Source organism: Myotis lucifugus, unplaced genomic scaffold, assembly GCF_000147115.1.
Source record: "Myotis lucifugus unplaced genomic scaffold, Myoluc2.0 scaffold_63, whole genome shotgun sequence".
NCBI lineage: Eukaryota > Metazoa > Chordata > Mammalia > Chiroptera > Vespertilionidae > Myotis > Myotis lucifugus.
The window spans coordinates 1,859,931-1,886,069 of record NW_005871111.1 but is presented as its reverse complement, the minus strand read 5'-3'; the positions used below and the strand labels follow the sequence as shown (position 1 = coordinate 1,886,069).

At 36.4% G+C, this 26,139-nt stretch overlaps 1 protein-coding gene across 4 annotated transcripts in view; it reads right to left on the bottom strand.

Moving 5' to 3' along the window:
* ATG4C (autophagy related 4C cysteine peptidase) overlaps positions 1-26,139 on the bottom strand; it is an 82,334-nt gene that overhangs the window by 40,125 nt on the left and 16,070 nt on the right. For all 4 annotated transcript variants that reach the window (XM_023754668.1, XM_006089768.3, XM_006089766.3 and 1 more), the window contains exons 2-3: positions 13,309-13,452; positions 10,159-10,242 (exon numbers count right to left, since the gene is read on the bottom strand). In XM_023754668.1, coding sequence (XP_023610436.1) covers positions 10,159-10,242; positions 13,309-13,384 — 160 coding nt within the window. In that variant the 5' untranslated portion in view covers positions 13,385-13,452. The remainder of the gene's footprint in view (positions 1-10,158; positions 10,243-13,308; positions 13,453-26,139) is intronic.

Sequence of the window (26,139 nt, the reverse complement as noted above, 5' to 3'; positions counted from 1 at the left end):
ATATTTTTTTTAAAAAAAGAGTGTTGAGGTAAACGTTCCAAAGTTAAAATGGCTGGGGTGTTGAGGGGGAGAAGAGGGAAGAGAGAGGGAGGAGAGAGGAAAAAGAGAGGCAATGTTTGATTAAAATAATTATGGGCAACAACGTGGCTAGTGAAGACTGCATTCTTTTAAGTAAAAAACATTGTCATAAAGATGTTAAAGCCCCATTTGTCTCACTTAAATGCCAGAGATTATTTTATTTCATAGAGGAAATGTATTATAGCTCTTATTCTATTTAAACTTTAGTTAAGCTCTTAATTTCATTAAAAGTTAGATTAAGCCTGTGAGTTCACCCAGATGGGATGTGGCTTTGTAAATGGGAAGTACTCTTTTTTCAGAATTACTAAGACAGTCTTATGAAAAAATGAACAAATTATGTGAATTAATGGTGCCTATAAACAAAAAGCAGATAATTATTTGTAAAAACTTCTGCTCTGCTTGGTTCTGTACGGTAAGCCTCTGAGTGATTTTACAAACCAGTTAGTAGATGGGTAGTGGTAGTGATAGAAACCAAAATAGGGCCTTTATATAATTCTTTTTTTAAGACTTACAACTCACTTTCATGTATATCTCATTTGGCCCTTCTAACTACAAATAAGGCCCATGTATAGTCTCCCTCTATTGCTAATGAAGAAGCCGAGATTTAGAGATAGGTCTCAAATGACTGTGTAACACAGCTACTAAACAGAAGCTGATGTGGAGGTGATAGATATGCCAAATTCAGTTCTTGTGGTTCTTGAAGAGCTCTTTAGAATGCAGCTCATGTTTTACAATTCCTCCACAAAGTGGGTCTATCTTAACTTACCCCAGTTTTGAACATTTCCATTCAAAATTATTGTATACAACTCAGAGGCAACACCTACCTCTCAATTCTATGTTCATGAATTCATTATAATGAGTAAGAATAAAAGGAGACGTCATAAAATAGCATGAATTTACCAGGCAAACAAGCTGATATATGTTAAAGAGTTTGTCTCGATGACTTTGAATTGCCCTGGACAGAACTTTAGGAGAAGCTGGTAAGAAAGCAGGTAAGGATTAAGCTTTCTGATAGAAAGTGTTAAATGAGAATAGTTAACAGAGTTTGTGAGTACAGAATTTACCTTTTCATGTTCAACATGATAGTAAAACTTTCATTTCAATTTGTTTTTAATTTGGGGGAGACATTCAATAAAGAGATATAAGAAACCTCAATTTCAGCATTTGCCTATTATCAAGTTTCCATAGAAACAAGGTCATAACACTAAAATATAAAGTACAAGCACAATGAAAGTTTGCTTTTAATGTCTTTATTTCAGACAATTTTCTATCAGTTACCCTGGAAACTAAGAAATACCTACTTATGTGTAAAACATTTTGGCTTTTCTACAATGGAGAACTGAATTATTCGGTTACACAAAATTATATATGAATGATGCTCTGCCTTGTTCTTCTGAGACTGCAACGTGATTTCTTCTAAGTCATTTTAAAGAGCTATTCCTAAGAACCTAGTATAGATTGCAGTTAAACTTAAAAGAAGTTTTCTACTACCTTGCCTTTACCTGTCAATATATCTAACTGATGGTAGTATCAGTAACACAATAAAGTCCTGTGATACAATTTTATGATTGCTCATCAACTTTATACAACCTTTTATGTTATGACCTTATGAGCTTTACTAATTTTCTGGCTAAAGATTCTCAAGTTACCCCTTCCTCCCCCTGAGGAGTGAGTAGGGAAGGAATTGGCAATATTATGTGGGAAAATCTCTGAGAAACATCTTTCCTCTGCTTTTTCTGGTGAGAATGTTAATCATTTGATGGAAAAGATTTAAAAAATATAGAAAAGTTATAAAGAGAAGTAATGACATAAAACTTCTGAAACTGTGCTTGACATCTAGAGAGCGCTCCAGGATGTACTTCCATGCACTGCATGGAGCTCTACTGCATGACTCTGGTAGCTGTTCAGTGGACCATCAAATGGTTGGAGCATCATCCATTTACCCACCCTTTATGGTTGGACCTCTTCTAAAGTGAAACTGTACACAATCCTATATAATAAAAGGCTAATATGCTAAGTGTCCTGTCGGCAGGTCATCTGTTCAACCAATCAAAGCGTAATATCTAATGATATGCTAAGGCCGCTCAACCACTAGCTATGACATGCACTGACCACCAAGGGGCAGACAGCCGACCAGTCAACCAATCGCTATGACATGCACTGACCACCAGGGGGCAGACACTCCGACCAGTAGGTTAGCTTGCTGCTGGGGTCCGGCCGATCGGGACTGAGCAAGATGGGCTGGACACGCCCTGGAGCCCTCCCACAGCCTCTCCCCGGCTGGCCAACCTCCCCGGCTCCAATCGTGTACCGGTGGGGTCCCTCAGCCTGGCCTGTGCCCTCTCTCAATTCGGGACCCCTCTGGGGATGTTGGAGAGCCAGTTGCAGCCTGATGGTGGAACGACCAGTCGCTATGATGTGCACTGATCACCAGGGGGCAGACGCTCAATGCAGAAGCTGCCCCCTGGTGATCAGTGCGCTCCCACAGGGGGAGCACTGCTTAGCCAGAAGCCAGGCTCATGGCTTATGAACACAGCAGCGGTGGCGGGAGCCTCTCCCACCTCCGTGCAGTGCTAAGGATGTCCGACTGACGGCCTGCCTAAGCCGTCAGTCAGACATCCCCTGAGGGCTCCCAGACTGCGAGAGGGCACAGGCTGGGCTGAGGGACCAACCCAAGTGCATGAATTTAGTGCACCAGGCCTCTAGTCCCATTATAATGTGTTATTCTAAGGACAAACATAAAAACGGATGCATTGTACCTCCCTATGGAATTCAGGGTGTCATTTCATAGTTAATGTATTTTAACATTAAATGTTCTTATCCCAAATTAAAGTTGCTATGGTTTCTCACTGGACATTATAACTCATCTTTTAAATTATTTTTGTTTGTTTTTGTTTAAAGTATTACATATGTCTCCTTTTTCCCCCATCGACCCCTCCCCAGCCACTCCCACCCCCAGGACAAGCCCCCACTGCCCCAGTGTCCGTTTCCATGGGTTATGCTAATATGCATGCATACAAGTCCTTTGGTTGATCTCTTGCAACCCCCACCCCCACACTACCCTGCCTTCCCTCTGAGGTTTGACAGTCTGTTCGATGTTTCTCTGTCTCTGGATCTATTTTTGTTCATCAGTTTATGTTGTTCATTATATTCCACATCCTCTTTTAAATTTTTGAGGTTCTGGTGTCTTAAATCTGAAAGTACTACTCTAAGATCTAAAAGTAATGCTGACCTTAGATGACAATTCAGAAGATATCATTAGAGATGAAGGAATTAGTGAAAGAACATATATGCATAGCCCAAGGACACAGACAATAGTGTGGTGAGGGCCAGGGAGGGGTGATGGAGGTTGGCTGGAGCTGGGCAAAGGGGGAGAAATGGGGGATTCCTGCAATAGTATCAACAATAAATTACTATCAAGGTGCAGCAAGCATGACTGCAGTGCTCACTGAGAAAGAGAAGAATAAAACAATATGCATCTTAAATGCCACCTAAGTAATTAAAGTTTAAATATGGATCCATTTTCTCCCTCTATCCAAACTGCAGAGCAGACAGAGGAAGAAGCCAGTCCTGATGCTGACTCTGACCCAGGGGCTTGAGAAGCTTCGCAGCGCCTGGGCAGGAAGCTCAGCCTTGGAGCCCAGCTTGTCCTTGGATATAGGATCACAGTGTCACAGGGACTGTGCGTTCCGCTTTCCTCTTCTAAAGAGGTCGGTTTTATTTTTTTTTTTATTTTTTTTTAAATATATTTTTATTGATTTTTTTACAGAGAGAAAGGGAGAGAGATAGAGAGTCAGAAACATCAATGAGAGAGAAACATCGACCAGCTGCCTCCTGCACACCTCCCACTGGGGATGTGCCCGCAGCCAAGGTACATGCCCTGGAGCCCAGCTTGTCCTTGGAGATAGGATCACAGTGTCACAGGGACTGTGCGTTCCGCTTTCCTCTTCTAAAGAGGTCGGTTTTAAAATGAGATAACTTTTCCATAAAACGTGTTACATCTTTTAAAAGCAAAATCACTGCACTTTGCATTAGAGACTTCTCAGAAATACCCATTTTGCATCAGATGTGACTTTGTGATTTGCCACCTAAGTATTGGCCAAGTGATCTTTTAATTGCATCAGAATCTTCGGATGCCTATGAAGTGGGTAACTCTGGAACTACTTGGTTTTCTGGTTGTCCATGGTTCTTGTTCCACACCCTTGCTAATCAGTGCCTGTACCTGCCCATCTCCCACTGAAGGGCGGTCACTTGAGCCAGCCGCTTCCTGGCTGCAAGCTCAGTAGGTGTGTCTGGGGCCTAGAGTTGAGCTGCCCACACTTGACCGTTCACGTAGAATTGCAACTGCCTGTAATTAGCATTTGTTCATTAGTGCTAGGACTATAAGACTCTTTTTTTTTTCTTTTTAGGCCATATTTTCACAGTAGTATTTTTTTGGTGATGCATCAGACATTGCAGTAAAAAACAAATCGGAGTTGACTGAAGTTTTACTAAAGTTTGCTCTCTTAAGCATATTTTAACTCAGGAACAACATTCGTCGCCTGATCTCTCCACCACTGTGTTGTCAACATCCCAAGATGGTCTCTTAGGAAACCTGCCTTGAATGTTAATTGAAGCATCAAGTGGGCATACGTGTGTTTTTACTGTCCCTTCCCCTGATGGGATGATTGAGATGCTTGTGTAATGCGTTACTTTTTCTTCCCATGGATCCAACATTTTACTAAGCTTTTTAGGGAGCAGAGAAAATGCATCTGAGAGCAATTCTTTCTACAAACCTGCCCTAATCTATAAACAGACTGCCTACGTTTTTCCATGTGACCTTCTGAGGGATTGGGAGTTGATGGGAATGGTAGAAAGGAGCACTGTTTACTAAGAGTTACTTCTCTGCTCTCATCTTTCATGAATGGGACGACAAAGCCATTCCTGTCCTGATACGTAAAGCACTTTTAGTTCCACATGATACTGAGATGTGGCATTGGAAGCTCTGTCCATTGCGCTTTGCCGTGTGTCTCTGTCCATGTGCACCAGAGTGTCTGGGATGCTGAAAATCTCCTGCTTTTTGTGGACTTCCTGAAGTCTCTCACTTCATTTCTCCACAACACACAGAGTCCCTTTTACTGCTGTGGGGACACCATGTACATACCACAGACTGTCCTGGTGTTGACTACTCATGCCACATTGTTGTAGTTATTAAACTGATTATTATTCTTATGTTATAAATAAATAAAGAATAATGTTCCAATTGGAATAAAAGTATTTGAGTGAATTTACATCTTTATGCTGTATTTGTTTTTTGAGATCAAAAAATTAAATTGCATGTTTACTGCACAGCTTAAGAAACACTTCAGAGTTTTAGCTATAGTTAAAATATTTCTAGCTTGGAAAATTTAGTCCTCTAAATAATTACACTTTTCAAAAATATACCATCTTGATCTTGAACTTTTTAATAAAGAATAAGTGCCTTTGCAGTAAAACACCTGAAAAATGCAAAATGGCGTTTTATACAGGGGGTGGGCAAAAGTAGGTTTACAGTTGTGCATATGCAAAAATATGTAATACAAGAATAAATAATATCAAAATAAACTGTGTTTCATATATTCACAACTGTAACCTACTTTTGCCCACCCCCTGTATAATATATAGATACTTATGATTATTGGCTACTGGAAATTTATAAGTGTTATGTATTTTAAAAGGCATCAAGTAGATTTTCTCCCTCTCCATCTTCTGTGTATTAGTGAGGGATCCTGATGGAAAAGTGTGACAGATAGCATGATGAAAACTATTTTATATTAGTATGAGGAAGGAAGGCTGATCTGAATTAGTTTTAAAATACAACAAAACGTAGCATATTAAATTTGTTGAACCCTGGCTGTGTGTGTCCCATGCACCAAAAGGCTGCTGGTTCGATTCCCGATTAGGGCACATGCCTGGATTATGGGCTTGATCCCTAGTACGAGGCATGTTTGCTCTCACATCGGTGTTTCTCTCTCCCTCTCCCCTCCTTTCTCTCTAAAAAACCTATTAAAAATCTTTGTTTTAATAGTTAGTATTCTGTGATATTCAAAAATGCTACTATTTTTTTCAACTACTTATAGTGACTGGGATTAGTAATTGGCCTTAAGGAAGAGAATTGTCCTAACATAGTTTAGGCTATTTCAATATTTGATTATTGCTATATTGTTAGGCTCTTTACAAATCAATTAATACTTCAAAAATAAAAGACTACTTCTAAAGTGTGTTACTTTATTCTCTAGAACAATGATTTCCAACCACTTTCATCTCATGGCACACAAAAACAAATTACTAAAATTCTGTACTACACCAAAAATATATTTTTTTACTGATCTAACAAAAAATATGTATATTTTTTATTGATTTACAAAAAAAGTAATAATAGTATATATCTTCCCCTTTTGCTCCAAAGTGACATTTTTAAAAAGTAGGTGTCTATAAATGTATATAACGATTTCTGGTAGCAAGAATTAACCAATCAAATGCAACATTATTATACAACATGACCAATAAGATGTAACTCTATTATATGACCTAGACTCTAGTAACTAGAGGCTTGGTGCACAAAATTCATGCAAGGGGGCAGGGGTCCCTCAGCCCAGCCTGCACCCTCTCACAATCTGGGATTGTCCAACTGCCCGGTTTACGGGCCTAAACTGGCAGTCGGACATCCCTCTTGCAATCCAGGACGCTGCACCAGTGACCATATTTTTCATACAGGTGAAAGGCATCTTGCTGTTGTATGGGCACCTACATTTTTTTGCCCTGATTATAAAAAGTGGTACATAACATGATCCTTCTGAGGCAGTAGTACCATTTTCCCCTTGTTTTAAGACAAGGTATTCACACCAGAAGGGTATTGTTGTGTTAGCTATGGTCATTTTTTTAATTTGACAATCTAAAGGAAAAGAAGTCAGTGCCCCTGACTAGTCAGGTATTTTTTAAAAATTCCTACAGCACACCGATTGAAAAGCACTGCTCTCGAAAAGGATCTCAAAAAGTTCACTGCCACCACTCCAATACCACTACAGATAAATTTGAATTTGTTTCTGTAGTAAAATTTACCTTCCAGCTGTAACTGATTTTAAATCATTTGTCAAACACTCACTGACAGCTGTGAGTGCTCAGCAGCTGGGGGTAGGAGAGAAGTGAGAGACCTCCCTTCCCTGGAGAAGCTTACTTTTTTGTGAGGGGGACACGCTGTAAGCAGTTGGTACCTTGTAACAAGTGGAGCTATGTGGCTGTACAGAAAGGGAGGAGTTTTATAGTGTGGCTACTGGCAAAGATATCCTGGAGGTAAATTGGGAGGGATTTGGGGGGAGGAGCAGCATGAGTGAGACAGGGTGATGATGAGTATTAAATAACTTAGAGAATAAAATTAATAACATTTAAAAATGAATAAAAAGTATTCTCTGAGGTTCTCCCTTGAGTAATGTAATGATAATCTTATTTAAACATGAAGTGAGAGTTAACGTGGTAAAGTTGTTTTATCTGTTTCTTTGGATCTGAATCTTATAAAACTCTTTTATTCTCCAGATGAGTAAACTGGGGCCCAGAGAGACCTTTGGCTCCTCCAGCTTGTTAGTGAATGGGCAGCCCAGCACTCACACACCTCTGCCTTGAACACATTTGTTTTGTCACACTGTCTCCAGAACAAATATTCATTATTGGCTTTCATTTACTGCTATAAAATGCTCTTCCTTCAATAGTATATAAAGCATTACATTTTATTGTAGTAAGTGAATAGTAGAAATAGAAAATTGCAGCTGTTTTTTATTGCTTAAGAAAATAAAATACTAAAATCTTATTCTAAACTTTTCACATTATTATATAGGATATTTATAATAGGTGTCTGCCAGGTTTGATTATAGGTGCTATATCAAGGGCAGCATTTTATAACCCATTCCTCAAATCTCATCTGTGGAAGTTAGAGTATCTAATGGGTTTACTACAGAGCTGCACATGATATCACACTCAAGCAGTTCATGGAGCATAAGAAAAATTACAATGCTTAATCGATTGACATTTTAACTAAGGAAAAACCACACTTTTATAGGTTTAACTTACTGTGACATTTTCTTCTATTTCCCTTCCCCTTCATGTATCTCCTGGGAGTCTTACTAAAAAGTATAGCTCATGCTTAACAATATTTCTAGATGACAGCACAGTCAGCCAGCCTAAACCCAGAACCACAATCCAATGGTGAATATGACTAGGTTGACAAGGGATGAGTAACAGACCCCCTTATGCTAAAGGCATTCTAGCCATACCTAATTTCAGTCAACTAATTGTCTTCTTCAGTGATCAGATTAAGAAACTGGTGTCCATTATATATTAATTTCAAGGACCTAAATATAAATTTGTAATTTCCATTTTAATCTCAGAAGGAGTATATGAAGGGAAAGCCAGTTAGCAAATAAGAAATCCCAGGAAAAAGCATTTGTCTTTATTTGCTGGATTTCTGTTGTTAAGACATTGTTGAATATAATGAAAAGGAGAGGTGCTCTTTACTGGGTGTTTCTAGAAAAACAAAAAGTATGTTTCTATGAGATAGATTCCTAAAATGATGCATACTACTTTGGAACTTACTAATGGAAGAAGTAACAGCTTATCCCCTACTTGCATTGGAGTGTATCTGCATTTAAATTTAATTGATTTTTGTCATATTTTCCCCATCATACATTTTTTCCTGCATTATTTTTGTGTAATAATTCATTCTCCTTCCTATCCCCAAAAGAGGGGGAAAATGCATCACACCAGTCTTAAGGAACAAGTTTTCAAGCTAATTTCTTCGTGGATAAAATTTCTTTCAACTCAGGTTTTAGTTTCATAGATATATTTAATTTAATTATACACACACACACACACACACACACACACGGGGGAGAGGAGGTCAAAGTAAATTTACAATTGTGGGTACATGAAACAGAGTTTATTCTTGTTATTATGTATTCATTATTATATTACTAGAGGCCTGGTGCACAAATTCATGCACAGGTGGGGTCTGGTTGGCCCAGCCCGATCGAGGCCAATCAGGCCGGGCTGGCTGGGGGGAGGGACCACAGGCAGTTGGCCAGCCAGCCCTGCCCCTGACCAGGGTGGAGGGACCAATCAGGGGCAGGGCTGTCCAGGGGGAAGAACCACGGGTGGTTGGCCGGCTGGCTCCACCCCCTGGTTGAACTCCCAGTTGAACTCCCAGTCGAACTCCCAGTCAAGGAGACAATTTGCATATTAGCCTTTTATTATATAGGATATTTCATATGAACAACTATAAACCTACTTTTGCCCCACCCTGTAGGTATATTTGGAGATCCAGAAGGAGAAAGAATAGAGACGAAAACAGACAAAGTATTTTAAGTCAACATGGCTAAATTTGATGAAAACTATAAACCAACAAGCCCAAGAAGTTCAACAAAACCCAAGCACAAGAAACATGAATAAAACTACACCAATGCACATCATAATCACATTGTTCCAAACTAGTGATAAAAAAAAAACTTAAAAGCAGTTAAGAAAAAAAAGGACATTATATACAAAGAAAGATAGGATGACATCAGATTTCTCATTGGAAACAAAACAAACAAGAAGATAGTGAGGCAACATCTTCAAAGCTACTGCAAGAAAAAAAGCATCAACCCAGAATTCTATACCCAGCAAAAATATCTTTCAAAAAATGAAAGTAATACACTTTTTCAGAGACATAAAAGCTGGAAAAATACACCACCAGCACACCTATACTATACAAAACATGATGGTTGTTAGGGATTGAGGGTAAGGAGGAATGAATTATTGTTTAATGGATATGGAGTTTCATATTTTACAAATGGAGAGTTCTGGAGATGAATGGTGGTAATGGTACCACAACCTTAAGAAAGTATTAATACCACTGAACTTAAAAATGATTAAGAGGTAAATTTTATGTTATATTTTACCACAAATTTTAAAATAGAAGTAAAAAACAACAGAAATGTGCCAAAAGTAGATTAATCTAGGAATAAAATAGTGAAAACAGTTACACAATGAATTTCTACATATTTTTAAATGGGTTACAAATCTAGCACTTACCTTCACATTTAAAATGATAACATTTTCCAAGCAATAATACAGGAGAATTTCTACTAAAATACGTCTTTGTTTTCAACACCCAACCTAAATGAGAAAAAATTGTTTTGAAATTAAAGGGTTACACACTAAAATTCTAGCAACATTTTCTTTTATTTAATTTCAAATCATCAATTATCAACTATGGATGTGAATTTTTTGCAAAAGTAGCAAATATTTGGACAATGAACTGAAAATATGTATTTTAACTACATTCACTCCACTTAAAGAACATGAAAGAGAAAAAATAATTTTAATTTACTTTCAAACAGGTAACAATGTCCTTATGGTATAAAAGAATTTTTAATCCTTATGCAAGGATATATTTTTATTGATTTTAGAGAGGGAGGAAGGAAGAGAGAAGAAAATATTTACAAATCATATATTTGCTAAGGGATTCTTTTTTATCTAGAGTATATAAAGAACTCTTATAATTCAATAACAAAAGGACAACCCAATTAAAATGCACAAAGAATTTTAATATATACTCCAAAGAATATATACATATAAGGCCAATAAGTACATGAAAAGATGCTTAACATCATCATTCATCAAAGAAATGCAAACCAAACTCACAGTAAGATACTTCACAACCACTAGGATGGCTCTAATAAAAGAATGGACAAGGTATTGGTGAGGATGTGGAGTAATTCAAACCCTCATACATTAAGGGTGGGAATGTAAAATGGTGCAGCCACTTTGGAAAAGTTTGGCAGTTCCTCAAAAAAATTAAACTTAGAGTTAACATCTGATCCAGAAATTCCACTCCGAGACAACAGAAAACATGTTCAGCCCTGGCTGGTTTAGCTCAGTGGATAGAGCGTCAGCCTGTGGACTGAAGGGTCCCAGGTTTGATTCCAGCCAAGGGCACATGCCTGGGTTTTGGGCTTTATCCCCAGTGGGGGATGTGCAGGAGGCAGCCAATCAATGATTCTCTCTCATCATTAATGTTTCTATCTCTCTTTCCCTCTCCCTTCCTCTCTGAAATCAATAAAGATATTTAAAAAAAAAAACACAAAAAACATGTTCACACAAAACCTTGTACACAATGTTCAGAGCAACACTATTCATATTCCAAAAAGTAGAAATAACCTAAATGTCCATCAACTGATGAATGGGTAAAGAAATGTGGTATAGTCATACAATGAAATATTATTCAGCCATATAAAGGAATAAAGTACTGATATATACATGATACAACATGGGTGAACTTTGAAAACATTAAGTGAAAAGGGCCAGACACAAAAGGCCACAGGTTGTATGATTTAATTTACATGAATGTCCAGAATAGGGAAATCCATAGATATAGAAAATAGACTGGTGGTTGCCAGGGGCTGGAGGGAGGTGGAGAGGAATAGGGAGTAGCTACTAATGGGCATGGGACTGCTTTTTGGGCTAAAAATATATTCTGGAATTAGATAGTGATAATGGTTGCACAGCCTTGTGAATATCCTAAAAACCACTGACTCATATACTTTAAAAGGGTGCATTTTATAGTATATAAATTATAATAGAGGCCCGGTGCACGGATACTAGAGGTCCCTCGGCCTGGCCTGCACCCTCTCACAATCCAGGACCCCTCAGGGGATGTCAGAGGGCTGGTTTCAGCCCGATCTCCGCAGGCCAGGCCAAGGGACCCCACCAGTGCACGAATCCGTGCACCGGGCCTCTAGTATGCATATAAGATCTTTGGCTAATCTCTTCCCGCCCTCCCGGTTCCATGTTTCCATGCCTGTGCATTTAGCGTCTGCCCCCTGGTGGTCAGTGCGTGTCATAGCTACAGGTAGAATGGTCACTTAGGCTTTTGTATCTATTGATCTCAACTTTAAAAATTAATGTTCATAATTTTCAGAATGCCATGTCATGTTATTATCAAGTTATAACTGTCTAAATAGCTAGTTGGCCATAACTTCCAGTGAGCCAGAAGTCAACTGCCAACAGGTTTTACCTGAATTTGCAGTGTCAAGGAATTTCACTAAATTTTATCATTTTTATTTTATGGCTATGAACTTCTTCCTGTTGAAACTGGTTCTGCTGAGTATTTCTCCATTTCTGAAGGCTTCTTTACCTCCTATTTGTTTTTAGTCTGAAGTGAGCTTCAAAAGTACCATAAAATCGGTTGCCAGATGGGAGAGGGTTAGGGGGTTGGGTGAAAAAGGTAAAGGGAATAAGAAGTACAAATTGGCAGTTACAAAATAGTCATGGGGATGTAAAGAACAGCATAGGGAATATAGTCAATAATATTGTAAACTATGTATGGTACTATACTTACTGGGGGGATTGCTTTATAAGTTATATAAACATCTAGCCCAGTGATGGCGAACCTTTTGAGCTTGGCGTGTCAGCATTTTGAAAAACCCTAACTTAACTCTGGTGCTGTGTCACATATAGAAATTTTTTGATATTTGCAACCATAGTAAAACAAAGATTTATATTTTTGATATTTATTTTATATATTTAAATGCCATTTAACAAAGAAAAATCAACCAAAAAAATGAGTTCGCGTGTCACCTCTGACACGCATGTCATAGGTTCGCCATCACTGATCTAGCCACTATGCTGTACACCTGAAACTAATATAATACTGAAAGTCAACTGTAACTGAAAAATTAAAAACAAACAAAAAAGAATAAACTGTAAAACAAAACAAATTAAAGAAAACACCATATGACCCTTTTTGGATTTGTTTGCAAACCAAGAGTTACTAGGTTAAAAATAAGGGTCTGAGGGTACTTCCAGGAGAAATTCATAGGTATCAGTGCATGAACTTTATACCGTCTTTTTTGTGTGTTCAGAGGTCTATTTTGCTTACTTCCTGGTTCATACATGAGGTTGCCTGAAATTAAATCTAAAAACGGAGGTATTACCATCACCTGAATAAATTCTGTTTGGAATTTAAAAAAAAAAAGAGGGCACATAAGTATGCTTTAGTTTCTAAGCATTGTTTATGTTGATATTTGGTTCTTTCTTCAGGAGACATTCTTATCTACATTCCTTACAGAAATATGTCATTCAATGAGAACCTTAAGCAATGTCAGTGATTTAATAAGGAAGATGATACACATCTTCAAATATACCTTTGGATTTATACAATTTTTAAATCAAAATACTTACTATATTTCATGTTGTTCCAAGCAGATATAAATTTAGTTTTTAGCTTGTCAACTTCTTCTGTTCCTGTGGCCTCCATATTCAAATTCTAAAGAAACAGCCATCACTTGATTTCATTCTTCTACGGAGTTTAATCTTTTGTACTGACTAAAAGAAAAAAGTTAAAGGAAAACAAGTAATAAGTTCATGTTATATGGTACAATACCTGCTAACGTTACTTTAGTGATTAAATAAAATTTGAATTTGAAATGAGCAAACCAATTTCTCATATTATAGAACAGACTATAATATAGTCAATAAATATTTTAAATTTAAAAAACATTTAATACCAAATATACAACAATATAAATTATCACACAAAACTAGACAACAATCTCTCCCAGGTACTCACAATTAAAAACAATAAGTTAACTTAGTAACACAGCTCAGCACTGGTGCTTGTGCAACTGTTCAAGATTTGTTTTATTTGTAATTAAAGAAGGTGATTTGAAATCTTATGAAAAATGATGACTGTCTTCAGAATGGAGGCTTCCACTCATATCAAGTCACTACTTTCATATAAAGCCTAAATTTTTGTTTTATTTTAAATTAAGGCACTTCCTACAATTACTGCCTATCTTAATACTGCAGCATTTAAAAAAATAGAATGGCTTAAATTTACAACAGGAAATGTTTTCTTTAAAATAAGAATGAATGTAGCTCATAAGTATTTGTTTTTTAACTAATTTGAGGTAAAAATAGAAATGTGTGATATAATCTGAAAGAGGAACAAATTATAATTCAAAGTGCTTGAGCTTATCTGCAATAATTCACGGACAGTTTACTTTTCAAAAAAATGCTGCACAGAACATTACATTTTAGGGTTATAAATATCTACTCAAAAGTACTGATACATTCATTTCTCTAATAATACACATTCCATTTTATAAAATGTATTAAAAGCTACTAATTATACATCATAGTTGAGGCAGGAGAAAACATAGTCCATTGGAAGAATTTAAAAAGCCAAGGTGAAGAGAAAGTCCAAAAAAGTAACACAAGATGTGGCTCTAGGGCTAGACATGGGCCAGAGCACACAGGGCCTTGTAGACTATGTTAAGAATTGTGTTCTTTATCCTACCACCTAGTTTCAAACAGAAATATCAGAATCAGATTCTGTGGGTTTATTTGACTTCAATAGCAGCAAAGAGAATAGACTGAAAAGGGACAAGAGTAGATGGTGAGAGTATACTACTATTGTACAAGACTATAAGTGAAATAATAGTAGGTTGGACTGGAGCTGTGGAGACGGAGAGCTATAGACACCAGTATATGAGGAGAAAGGGTGTCAAAAATTCACTAAGTCTTGGTGATAAAATGGATGTGGAAGGTGAGAAACAGGGATATGTCAAGGATAAACTGAGCCAGGTTCCAGGCTTATAAAACTAAATAGATGCTGCCAATCACTGAAATAGGGATTAGGAGAGGGGCAGGTTAGAGGGAGATCATGAATTTGATTTATGTGGAATGTGAGATGCCTCTGAGAGAAAGAGTAGAGAATCATTACTTATTTAATCATCTGATAAATTATTGTCAGGCACTATTCTAGGCAATGCAGATAAAGCTTAGAACAAAGGCAGTGAAATATAACAGGTCCTTGAATAAAGTCATTTCGTTCAACATCATTTAGTTATATACTGTTGATGAAATGTCATAGAAACTTAATTCTTGTTTGTATCAATTAACCTATGGGGAAATTGCTTTAATTATCTATCATTTCACTTAAAGTTGCAGAACCTGTCGACAACATGAAGTGCAGACTACTGTACTTCTGTCACGAGCTTACATTCTAGATATATTCTAGAGAGGACAACAAGGCAGTTGGATTATATAGATCTGGAGCTCAAGCGTGAGGTCTAGGCTTGAGCTACTAATTTGAGGACTGCTGATATACAAGTGAGAATTAGAGCTGCAAACATGTTCCCCCAGGCCTTTGCCTTGCTCATGTTTGCACCCCCAGCCCTGAGGATGATAGTCAAGGCCCTTCATGAAATGACATCTGTCCCCTTACTCAGCTTTGTCTTTTGCCACTCCCCCACATGCACCATATACTGAAGGCATTTTTAATTCTATTATTAGAGCTTCCTAAACTTGACATGATGTCTGATACCTCCATGCCTTTGCATGTGTTGATCCCTCTACCTAGAATGCCTTCCTGCTCACCCTCATTATTTTTTCTTTAAAAAAAAAAAGATTTTTAAAAATCCATTTTTAGAGATGGAGGGAGAGGGAGGGAGGGCAGGAGGGAGAGAGAGAGTGAAACATCGATGTGAAAACAAAACATCAGTTGGCTGCTTCCTGCACGCCCCTACAGGGAACCGAGCCTGGAACCCGGGCATGTGCCATGACTGGGAATTGAACAGGCAAACTTTCGGTGAATGGGATGACACACTACCAACTGAGCCACACCAGCCAGGACTCACCTTCATTTTTTGACTACCTTATTATCATGACTCCCTAAGACCCAGCTTAAGTTTCACCTCCTCTGGTAAGTTTGGTAAGATTTCCACCCTCTTCCAAACCTCAACTAAGACAGATGCCCCTCCTCTTTCCTCATAGAATACTTCCTCTGTCACAGCACTCATCACACTGTATTGTAATTATTTGTTTCTTACCTGTCTCTTACACTAGACCAGCAATTTTCAACCTTTTTTATCTCATGGCACAAATAAACTAATTACTAAAAGTCTGTGGCACACCAAAAAATAATTTTGTCAATCTGACAAAAAAGGCCCTAGCTGGAAAAAAGAGGAGGAGAGAGAGAGGAGGAAGGAAGGAAGGAAGGAAGGAAGGAAGAAAGGAAAGAAAGGAAAGAAAGGAAAGAAAGGAAAGAAAGGAAAGAAAGGAAAGAAAGGAAAGAAAGGAAAGAAAGGAAAGAAAGGAAGGAAAGGCAGGAAAGAGGAAAGAGGAAAGAGGAAAGAGGAAAGAGGAAAGAGGAAAGGAAAGGAAAGGAAAGGAAGAAAGAGGCCCTAGCTGGTTTGGCTCAGTTGATAGAGCATCAGCCTGCGGACTAAAGGGTCCCGGGTTCAATTCCGGTCAAGGGCACATGCCTAGGTTGCGGGCTCAATCCCCCAGTGGGGGACATGCAGGAGGCAGCCTATCAATGATTCTTTCTCATCATTGATGTTTCTATCTCTTTCCCTCTCCCTCTCTCTCTGAAATCAATAAAAATATTTTTTTTTTAAATCTGACAAAAAAGGTATAATTTTATTGATTTAAAATAATAATAGTAGTAATTACCTGCCCTTTTTGCTTCAAAGTGACTTTTTTAAAAATATGTTTTTATTGATTTCAGAGAGGGATGGAGTCAGCAACCCAGGCATGTGCCCTGACCAGGAATTGAACCAGCGACCTCCTGGTGCATGGGATGACGCTCAACCAACTAAGCCACACTCGCTGGGCTCCAAAGTGACTTCTTAAAAAAATAAGGTGCCTATACTTGTATATAAGGATTTCTGGAACTGAGAATTAACCAATCAGATGCGACCTTATTATGCAACATGACCAATAAGATGCAACTCTATTGTATGACCTATATTTATGGCTCAAGACAGGACATTCACACCCAACGACTATTGTGTTGGCTGATGTCATTTTTTAATTTGACAATCTAAGGGAAAAGAGGTCAGTGTCCCTGACTAAATAGTCAGGTATTGCATGTTTTAAAAAGTATTGCAGCATGAGGGTCTGAGGGGGGAAAAAGAAAGAGAGGATGCCATAAAGTGTGAAGGGGGGCGGGGGGGAGGGGAGACACGACAAAGTGAGGCATTTTGTATGGGGAAAGTTTGTTATCTTAGATAATGACTCCTAAGTAAATAAATAACCAAGGTAAGATGCTGTGAAAGAAACAGAAATTAATGAGACAAATATTCTTGACTATTCTATAAGGATACTTTTATTGTCATTGTTATAGAGAGTAAATGAGAATAAAATTATCATAAGGTAAAACTAGTTAAGCTGTTGCTAATTTAATCATTCAGTTTTGTTTTACTTTTCATATAACTATAATTGAATTTCAGTCTTCTATAAAAACAGAAACCCACTTTATTTCTACAACAAAAATTTAAATGACTATTTCCAAAAATCCTAACTTTAAAGTAGGGTCGAATTTGAAAAGTGATCCCACCATCTTGGAAAGTTTTATAAATCAAAACACTTTAAAAAGGAATAACCAAACATTCCAAATGAGAGGATTTGTCTTACTGCATATTAAAACATATTATAAAACTACAGTAATTAAAGTTTAGTAATACTTAAATTTATTATATTTATTAGCAAAGGATGACACTGAATAAAACATGATAGGGAGTGGGAAATAAATCCAAGCACATTTGAGAATTTAGTACCTGCTATGAGACATATTTCATATCAGTGAGAAAAGATGCTAATTTAATAAATAATACTAGAATAATAAGCTAGCCAGTTTAAAAAATAAAGCTACTTCACGTTATAAATTCTAGGTAAGTCAAACACATGACACATATGCATGTACTACAAAGAAGTATTTATTAAAATTGCTTTAGCCCTAACCGGTTTGGCTCAGTGGATAGAGCGTCAGCCTGCAGACTCAGGGGTCCCAGGTTCGATTCTGGTCAAGGGCATGTACCTTGGTTGCGGGCACATTCCCAGAAGGGGGTGTGCAAGAGGCAGCAGATCGATGTTTCTCTCTCATCTATGTTTCTAACTTTCTATCCCTCTCCCTTCCTCTCTGTAAAAAATCAATAAAATATATTTTTAAAAAATAAAATAAAATTGCTTTAACAATCTTGTAGAAAAGGCCTTTCTTAGCATGGTATGCAAAACTAGAAATCCAAAAGGAAAATGTAATTACATAAAATGAAAATTTCTATACAGGAAGAAGAAAAAGAATGTTAACAAGGGTGAGTTACAATTCAATAGTCAGGAAAAATTCAATACCTATTATATATAGACAAAGTATTAATGTCCCTAATATACAAAGAGCTCTTCTATATCAATAACAAAAAGAAAAACCCAAATGGAACACAAGACAGGCATTGTAAAAGAAGGCCAAAAAACATGAAAATATTTTGACCCTTACTAGTACTGGATCAAAGTAATTCACATTAAAATAATTTCATATTATCATCACAAGAGATGAAATTGGTGAGCCTGAGGAAGCAAGCATTTTACATACTTATTTCTCAAATAATAAACTCCTTCAGGGCAGAGAATGTGTCTTGTTCAGTACTATATCCTCACATCTAGCACATCAGTATGCTAATAGACACAATTACGTGCTGATGAATAAATTATGACACATACATATTATAATGATATAAATCTATATTTATACTATAAAAATCTATACAGGGAACATATGTGAGGCAAAACTGATAAAACTGAAGAAGACACACATGAATCCACTATGATAGTTGGAGACTTTAACAACCCTCTATCAGAAATGGTAGATGCAGCAGGCAGAAAATCAGTGAAGACATAGTTGAACGCAACAGCACAATCAATCAACTGGATGTAATTGGCATCTACAAGCTACTTCACCCAAAAACACCAGATTAATTCTCCTTAATTTCACATAGAATATTCACCAAGATAGACCATATTTTAAGCCATAAAACAACCCTTAACAAATTTAAAAGAGTAGAAATCATACAACGTCTGCTCTTACCACAATGGAATTAAACTAAAAATCAGTGAAAAGATAGATGGAAATTCCCAAAATACTTGAAGATTAAATATTATGAACAACTCTATGCTCAAAATTTTAATTACCTAGATTAAATGAACCAATTCCTTGAAAGACATGGTCCGCCAAAACTCACACAAGAACAAATAGACAATCTGAATAGGACTATATCTATTAAAGATATTGAATGAATAATTAATGACCTTCCAAAACAGAAAGCATCAGGCCCAGATAGCTTCAGTAGTGAATTCTACCAAACATTTAAGGAAGAAATTATTACCAATTCTCTATAATCTCTTCCAGAAGATAAAAGCAGAGGAAATACTTCCTAACTCCAACACCAAAGGCACAACCTCTGAAAGAAATAACTGACAAGCTGGACTTCATTAAAATGAAAAACTTCTGCTCTGAGAAAGGCAATGTCAAGAAAATGAAAAGACAAGCTACAGACTGGGAGAAAATCTCTGCAAAAGACACAATTGATAAATGACTACTATCCAAAATATACAAAAAACTTTTAAAACTCAAAAATAAGAACATGAACTACAACCAATTTAAATATGAGCCAAAGATCTCACCGAAAAAGATATTCAGAAGGCAAGCAGGCATATGAATATATGCTCCACATCAAATGCTATCAAGAAAATCAAATTAAACAATAATGAACTACCACTCAAACTATTCGAATGGCCAAAGTCCAAAACACTGATAACACCAAATGCTGACAAGCTTGTGGAGCAATATGATACTCTCATTGCTCGTAGAAATTATTTTGAATTTGAGGTACAGATACTTTGGAAGACAGTTTGGCAGTTTCTTACAAAACTGAACACACTCTTACGATATGATCTAGCAACTGCATTCTTGGTATTTACCCAAATGAAACAAAAACTTGTATTTAAACCAAAACCTGCATACAGATGTTTATAACAGTTTTATTCATAAACTGCCAAACCTGGTAACAACCAGATGTCCTTCAGTAACGGATAAAAACTGTGGTATATCCAGACAATGGAATATTATTCAGCACTAAAAAGAAATGAGTTATCAAGTCATGAAAACATATCAAGAAAAACCAAATGCATTATTTCTAAGTGAAAGAAGCCAGTTTTTAAAAGCTACATACTGTATGATTCCAACTGTATGACATTAAGGAAAAGGCAAAATTATGAAAACAGTGAAATGATCAGTGGTTGTCAGAGTTTGGGGGCATGTGGGAAGAGGATGAGTAGGCAGAACACAGGATTTTGAGAACAGTGAAACTGTGTATGATACTGTAACTGTGGATACATGTCATTATACATGTATCCAAACTCTTAAAATGTACAGCAGCAAATGTGAATCTTACTGTAAACTATGGACTTTGGATGATAATGATGTGTCAATGTAATAAATGAAACATTTGTTGACAGTGATGTAGATAGTAGAGGAAGTTGTGTGTGTTGGAAAGGAACTCTGATACTTTCAATTTTGCTGTGAACCTAAAATTGCTCTAAAAAAAAAGTTTATTAATTATTTTTAAAAGGAGGTATCCAGAGCATAGAGTGAGAAGAAAGAACATCATTAATATGATTTATGCATCTATCTGCATATATATTTTGTATCACACACATATACATGCATAAAACAATGTCTAGAAGTCCATAATGTTCAAAGTGGAATCTCTAAGAGATGAAATATCATTTCTACTTTCTTTTTTATACTTTACTATCTAAATTGTTTACATTGAGCCTCTTTTAAAATAAATTATTCAGCCGAAACCGGTTTGGCTCAGTGGATAGAGCGTTGGCCTGCGGACTGAAAGGTCCCGGGTTCGATTCCGGTCAGGGGCATGTACCTGGGTTGCGGGCACATCCCCAGTGGATGTGCAGGAGGCAGCTGATTGATGTTTCTCTCCCATCGATGTTTCTAACTCTCTCTCTCTCTCTCTTCCTCTCTGTAAAAAGTCAATAAAATATATTTAAAAATAAAATAAAATAAAATAAATTATTCAAAATAAATTACTCAAATGAAAAATTTAATACACAAAATTACAAATGTGTCCAGTTTATATTAAATTCTAGCAAAACGACTAAAACTGCTTGACTGAGAAACCTACTGAGAAGACATTCTGTTACGAAATTCCTAAACAGTCTATAAAAAAGATAAAAATGCTGACACAAAGTGATTTTTCTTTTTAAGATAAACAACTTCATTCTTGTGGTTCTTAAAGGCATCGGATTCAGCTATTTAGTCATGTAGAAAACTTTAACTTCCTCAATATAACTCCTCAGGGCAACTTTGGCTAAATAAAATGACTTGACGGACAGTCCTTAATTCATAACTTTCATTTCTCCTAAACATAAATGTGGTGAGCTTGGAAAGAGGAAAAAGAATAAATTAATACTTGAGTCCATTCAGTCCATTAAAATGTTCTCTTTATATTTGTATGAAATAAACCAAAGAAAAGCAAGATAAACAGTACTTTTAGTTTAACTACAAATGAGCAAAACACAAACGAAGAAACCACAATGAACTTTAAGAGTAGCAGTCTCCCTGCAAAATTCTAAATTATTTTCACCCACAATTTCCCTTTCCCAACGTTTTCTTAATTAAAAAAAATTAAAATTCATTGCCTATCAAGTATAATGTGCAGTGACAATTTACTCATGATCCAGCAGACGTAAATCTGCTACGGAACCTAAAATAGCTGGCGTGACTGTCCCAGTGATCAAACTCAGCCATCAAAATTCCTGTTTATTTTATGTAGTGTTGTCAGAGCCTCAGTCTGGAAAATCACCAAAATAACATTCTTCACAATTTCCAAACACTTTTTAAATAGGTTTATAGCTTATTTCTTAAAACTTTGGGAAATTAATAACTTTTTTCAAGTAAACTTTCTTCACTAATGCATATTACAACAAATCTTTCCATCACCATTTCCATATTTCTGTTCCCTGATTACATTGTGACAAATCCATTTTTAATTAAAAGATAATAGCATTAAAAAGGAGAAAGCTTTTACTAGTATCCCAGTAAACATAGATAAAGCTACCAGATGAGGTTATTACTAAACTTTATTGTTAATGATGTGAAAAGCAGAGTGAAGACCAAGCAGAGTCCTTTTGGAAGGCAGAGCTACAACATTTGATATGAAAATCATCGATTGAGACTCAGATGTCATTTTTAGAGTCACTTTTCTAACAGTAACCATGCAGTCGATAAATTATAAACTGATAAATGTAAAATGGTACTCAAACCAATGTCCTTGAAGGGCAGATGAAGGTAATCAGCCTCTCCCATATGGCAATAGAATATTTTACCCACTGAGGATTTAAAGCCAAGTAAAAGCTCCTGGCAGACAGAACTTTAGGGAACGATTCTACAGAATATATCTTAGCCACGTAGTATGACCAATAAAAACACTGCAGACTTCCAGTACTTGTGTACGCTTGAGCATCTTCCCCAAATAATATTCTGCAACAAGATAAAATATAGATATTGATTTAGAATTTTTGATGTGCTTTTAGCTATACAATCAAATAAAATGAAGTGTGAGGTCCGCTCTAAGTTGTTCATCTACTACAACCTTTTCTACCTGCTTGCATTTTTAGTAACAAATAGCAATCCCTTGTCTGACCTTAAATGTCTTTCAATATGTTGATCTGTCATCTCTGCTCTCTTATTTCTTATCCCCATCTCAGTTCTTTGTTTATAGAAACATCAATTATTGTATCCATTTCTACTCCCTCTCTTTACCTATACTTGCCAATCCTCTATCCTCATGCACTGAACTTGGTGTTCAGATTATAAACTTAGCGTGCTTATCGTTTTTAAGTGGCAAATACGAAGAAACTAGGAGAACAATGTAATTTTTATTTGGACTGTCCCCTTTCAGAGCTAAGGACTAGGTAAAGTAGATGACAGTGAGATAAAGACAAAAGACTGAGAAAAGGAAAGGCAACATGATAAGGGCAGGATACACATATTCAGAAACTTGATTTTAAAATAAGAATAAAGATCGTATAGCAAAAAGACAAATAAGGTTGTTTTGTCTCAAGGATATATCTTATAAACATTGTTAGGACCCCTCAGGATCACATCCTCCAGTTAAAAACACTCAATGCACAGCAAATTTATAAAGATGACATCAATAAAATGTACTATTTATGTGTTCTTCTCTTTAAAAAGGTAAAAACATCTAAGGAAGAAACTACTGAGCAGACATTCATTTACCCTCACACATGATTTGGGTCAAGTTCCAACCTGCAAAATTCTGCACTTGGGCAGCACTGAGCATTATATGCTCACAGACTGTAAAGTCGTCATCATAACCAACCTAAATGGCATATAAAGAGTTGAAATTACTTCAACCACTTGCTCAAAGACTACAGTAATAATGTTTAATGATATCTGAGCTATCATGAGCATTTCTTGTCTTAAGCATTACATCTAAGAACAACATTGTTTACTACAGTTTGATAAACAAAATTTAATTATGTCAGGACCTTAGTAACCTCTGATGAGTGCCAGGTAACTATGAACGTTTGCAGCTAAAATGCAACTTTGAAAACTATTAAATATGCAGTCTGCATATAAGAAGTAACATATTGAGTCAAATCAATTAAACAACAAAATAATTAATTACTTTTGGTGAGGAAAAGGTACATCCATATTATTGAGACCAGTAATTAATTACAAGTCATCCTATATAATAAAAGCCTAATATGCCAAGTGTCCGGTTGTCCGGTATCTGTTCAACCAATCAAAGCGTAATGTGCTAATGATATGCTAAGGCCGCTCAGCTGCTCGCTATGATGTGCACTGACCACCAGGGGGCAGACAGTCGACCGGTTGACCAGTAGCTATCATGTGCACTGACCACCAGGGGGTAGACTCTCCGACCGGTAGGTTAGCTTGCTGCTGGGGTCTGGCTGATAGGGACTGAGCGACATGGACCAGACACACCCTGGAGCCCTTCCGCAGTCCCTCCCCGGCTGGCCAACCTCCGGCATCTCTCCCCTGCCTCGATCGTGCACCAGTGGAGTCCCTCAACCTGGCCTGCGCCCTCTCACAATCCAGGACCCCTCAGGGGATGTCAGAGAGCCGGTTTCAGCCCAATCCTGCAGGCCAGGCTGAGGGACCCCACTGGTGCAAGTATTCATGCACCAGGCCACTAGTTTAAATATAAAACATCAAATTTACTTATTCATCAAGTATTTAGTGGTTACTTCTGTAAGGTACTATGAGAGATACAAAGAACAATGAAACCCAATTTCTGTCCTCATTAACCTTACATACTAATAAGCAAGATGTTTATAACTAATCAAAACTCAAGACTGTTTATGGTTATGTCTCACAATAGAAATAATAAGTGTTATAATTTGTAAGAGAAATAGTTTCCCTTTTCCAATGAAAATATTTACACATGAAAAATGTGTGAATATGTTACAGGGTAACACACAGTCACAACTGGCATTCTTCAAATACAAAGAACTTACAAATAACATAAATCTTTTTATTCTGGGTGTGAATACAGAAAAACACTAGCCATATTTCTTAGGAATGAGTTAAAGTAACCCAAACAATTATGTCTATTGTTAAAGATTAATGCTTGAATTGTATCATCAGTCAAAAGAAGAGCATTGTTTAAAATGTTCCCAATCACAGTTGTTTTGGATTTCAAATGGCATGGTTTGATGTAATTTTTCTAATTTCTAATTTTAAGTAAAATTCTATTAATTTGAAAATAGAGCTACAAATTTAAAGCCTTACAAAGATAAAAACTGCATATGCTCTATTTGATGTAACTGTTCTGGAGTTCCCCATAACTATATACTATATTGAAGTTTTAAAATATTTTTACTTTAGTTTTACAGATAACTGATTTTATAAAAAGAGTCTATTAAAAAGTTTCATAGGAACTTAACTACATTTTATTTTATTTTATTTTTATTATTAAATGTATTGGGATAACACTGGCCAATAAGATCATATAGGTTTCAAGTGCACATTTCTATGATACATGATCTGTATATTGTATTGTGTGCCTACCACCCACAGTCAAATATCTTCCATAACCATGTATTTGGCCACCTTTATCCTATACCCCTGGTCGGCAAACTGCGGCTCACGAGCCACATGCGGCTCTTTGGCCCCTTGAGTGTGGCTCTTCCTAAGCCTTAGGAGTACCCTAATTAAGTTAATAACAATGTACCTACCTATATAGTTTAAGTTTAAAAAAATTAGCTCTCAAAAGAAATTTCAATTGTTGTACTGTTGATATTTGGCTCTGTTGACTAATGAGTTTGCCGACCACTGTCCTATACTATCCCCTACCCCCTTCCCTCTGGTAACCACCATACTGTTGTCCGTCTATGAGTTTCAATTTTATATCCCACATATAAGTGAAATCATATGGTTCTTAGCTTTTTCTGACTTATTTCGCTTAGCATAATATTCTCAAAGACTGTTTCAAATTGATAACATAATCACATAGAAAAAAATAATACAAATAACTTTAAACACCTACTTTTACTATACATGTTTAGTGGGATATATTATAAGGACATAAAATGGCAAAGAAATCTTTATTTGGTAAATCTATTATTGGAGGGTGTATCATATAGTAATTCCAAAACTAACTTATGTGTGTTGTTGTAGGACAGATTCAATGAGTAAATATAATGAAGTGGGTGAGAATCAGAATTCGCCCTGTATAAAAAGGGAGATACCATATGAACTAAGACAAGGTGAAAATGAACTCGATGGTTTTGAATTTGAATTGAAGGTATCCTATAAACTCATTTCTTCAAAAAACAGTGTGTGCGTGTGTGCATGTGTGCGTGTGTGTGTCCATTGACAGGGCCTAGAAATAGTGATATTCCAGTAGCCATGAGAACAGTTGGCCCTTGAACAACACGGGTTTGAACTGTGTCAATCTACTTGTACATGAAGGTTTTTCAATAAATATTTGTAAATTTACTTTCTCTTCATTATGGTTTTCTTAATAACATTTTTTTCTTTAGCTTACTTTACTGTAAGAATAAAGTGTATGTATATATATATATATATATACGTGCTCTGGCAATATATATATTCTGACAAATGTATATATATATATATATATATATATATATATATATATATAT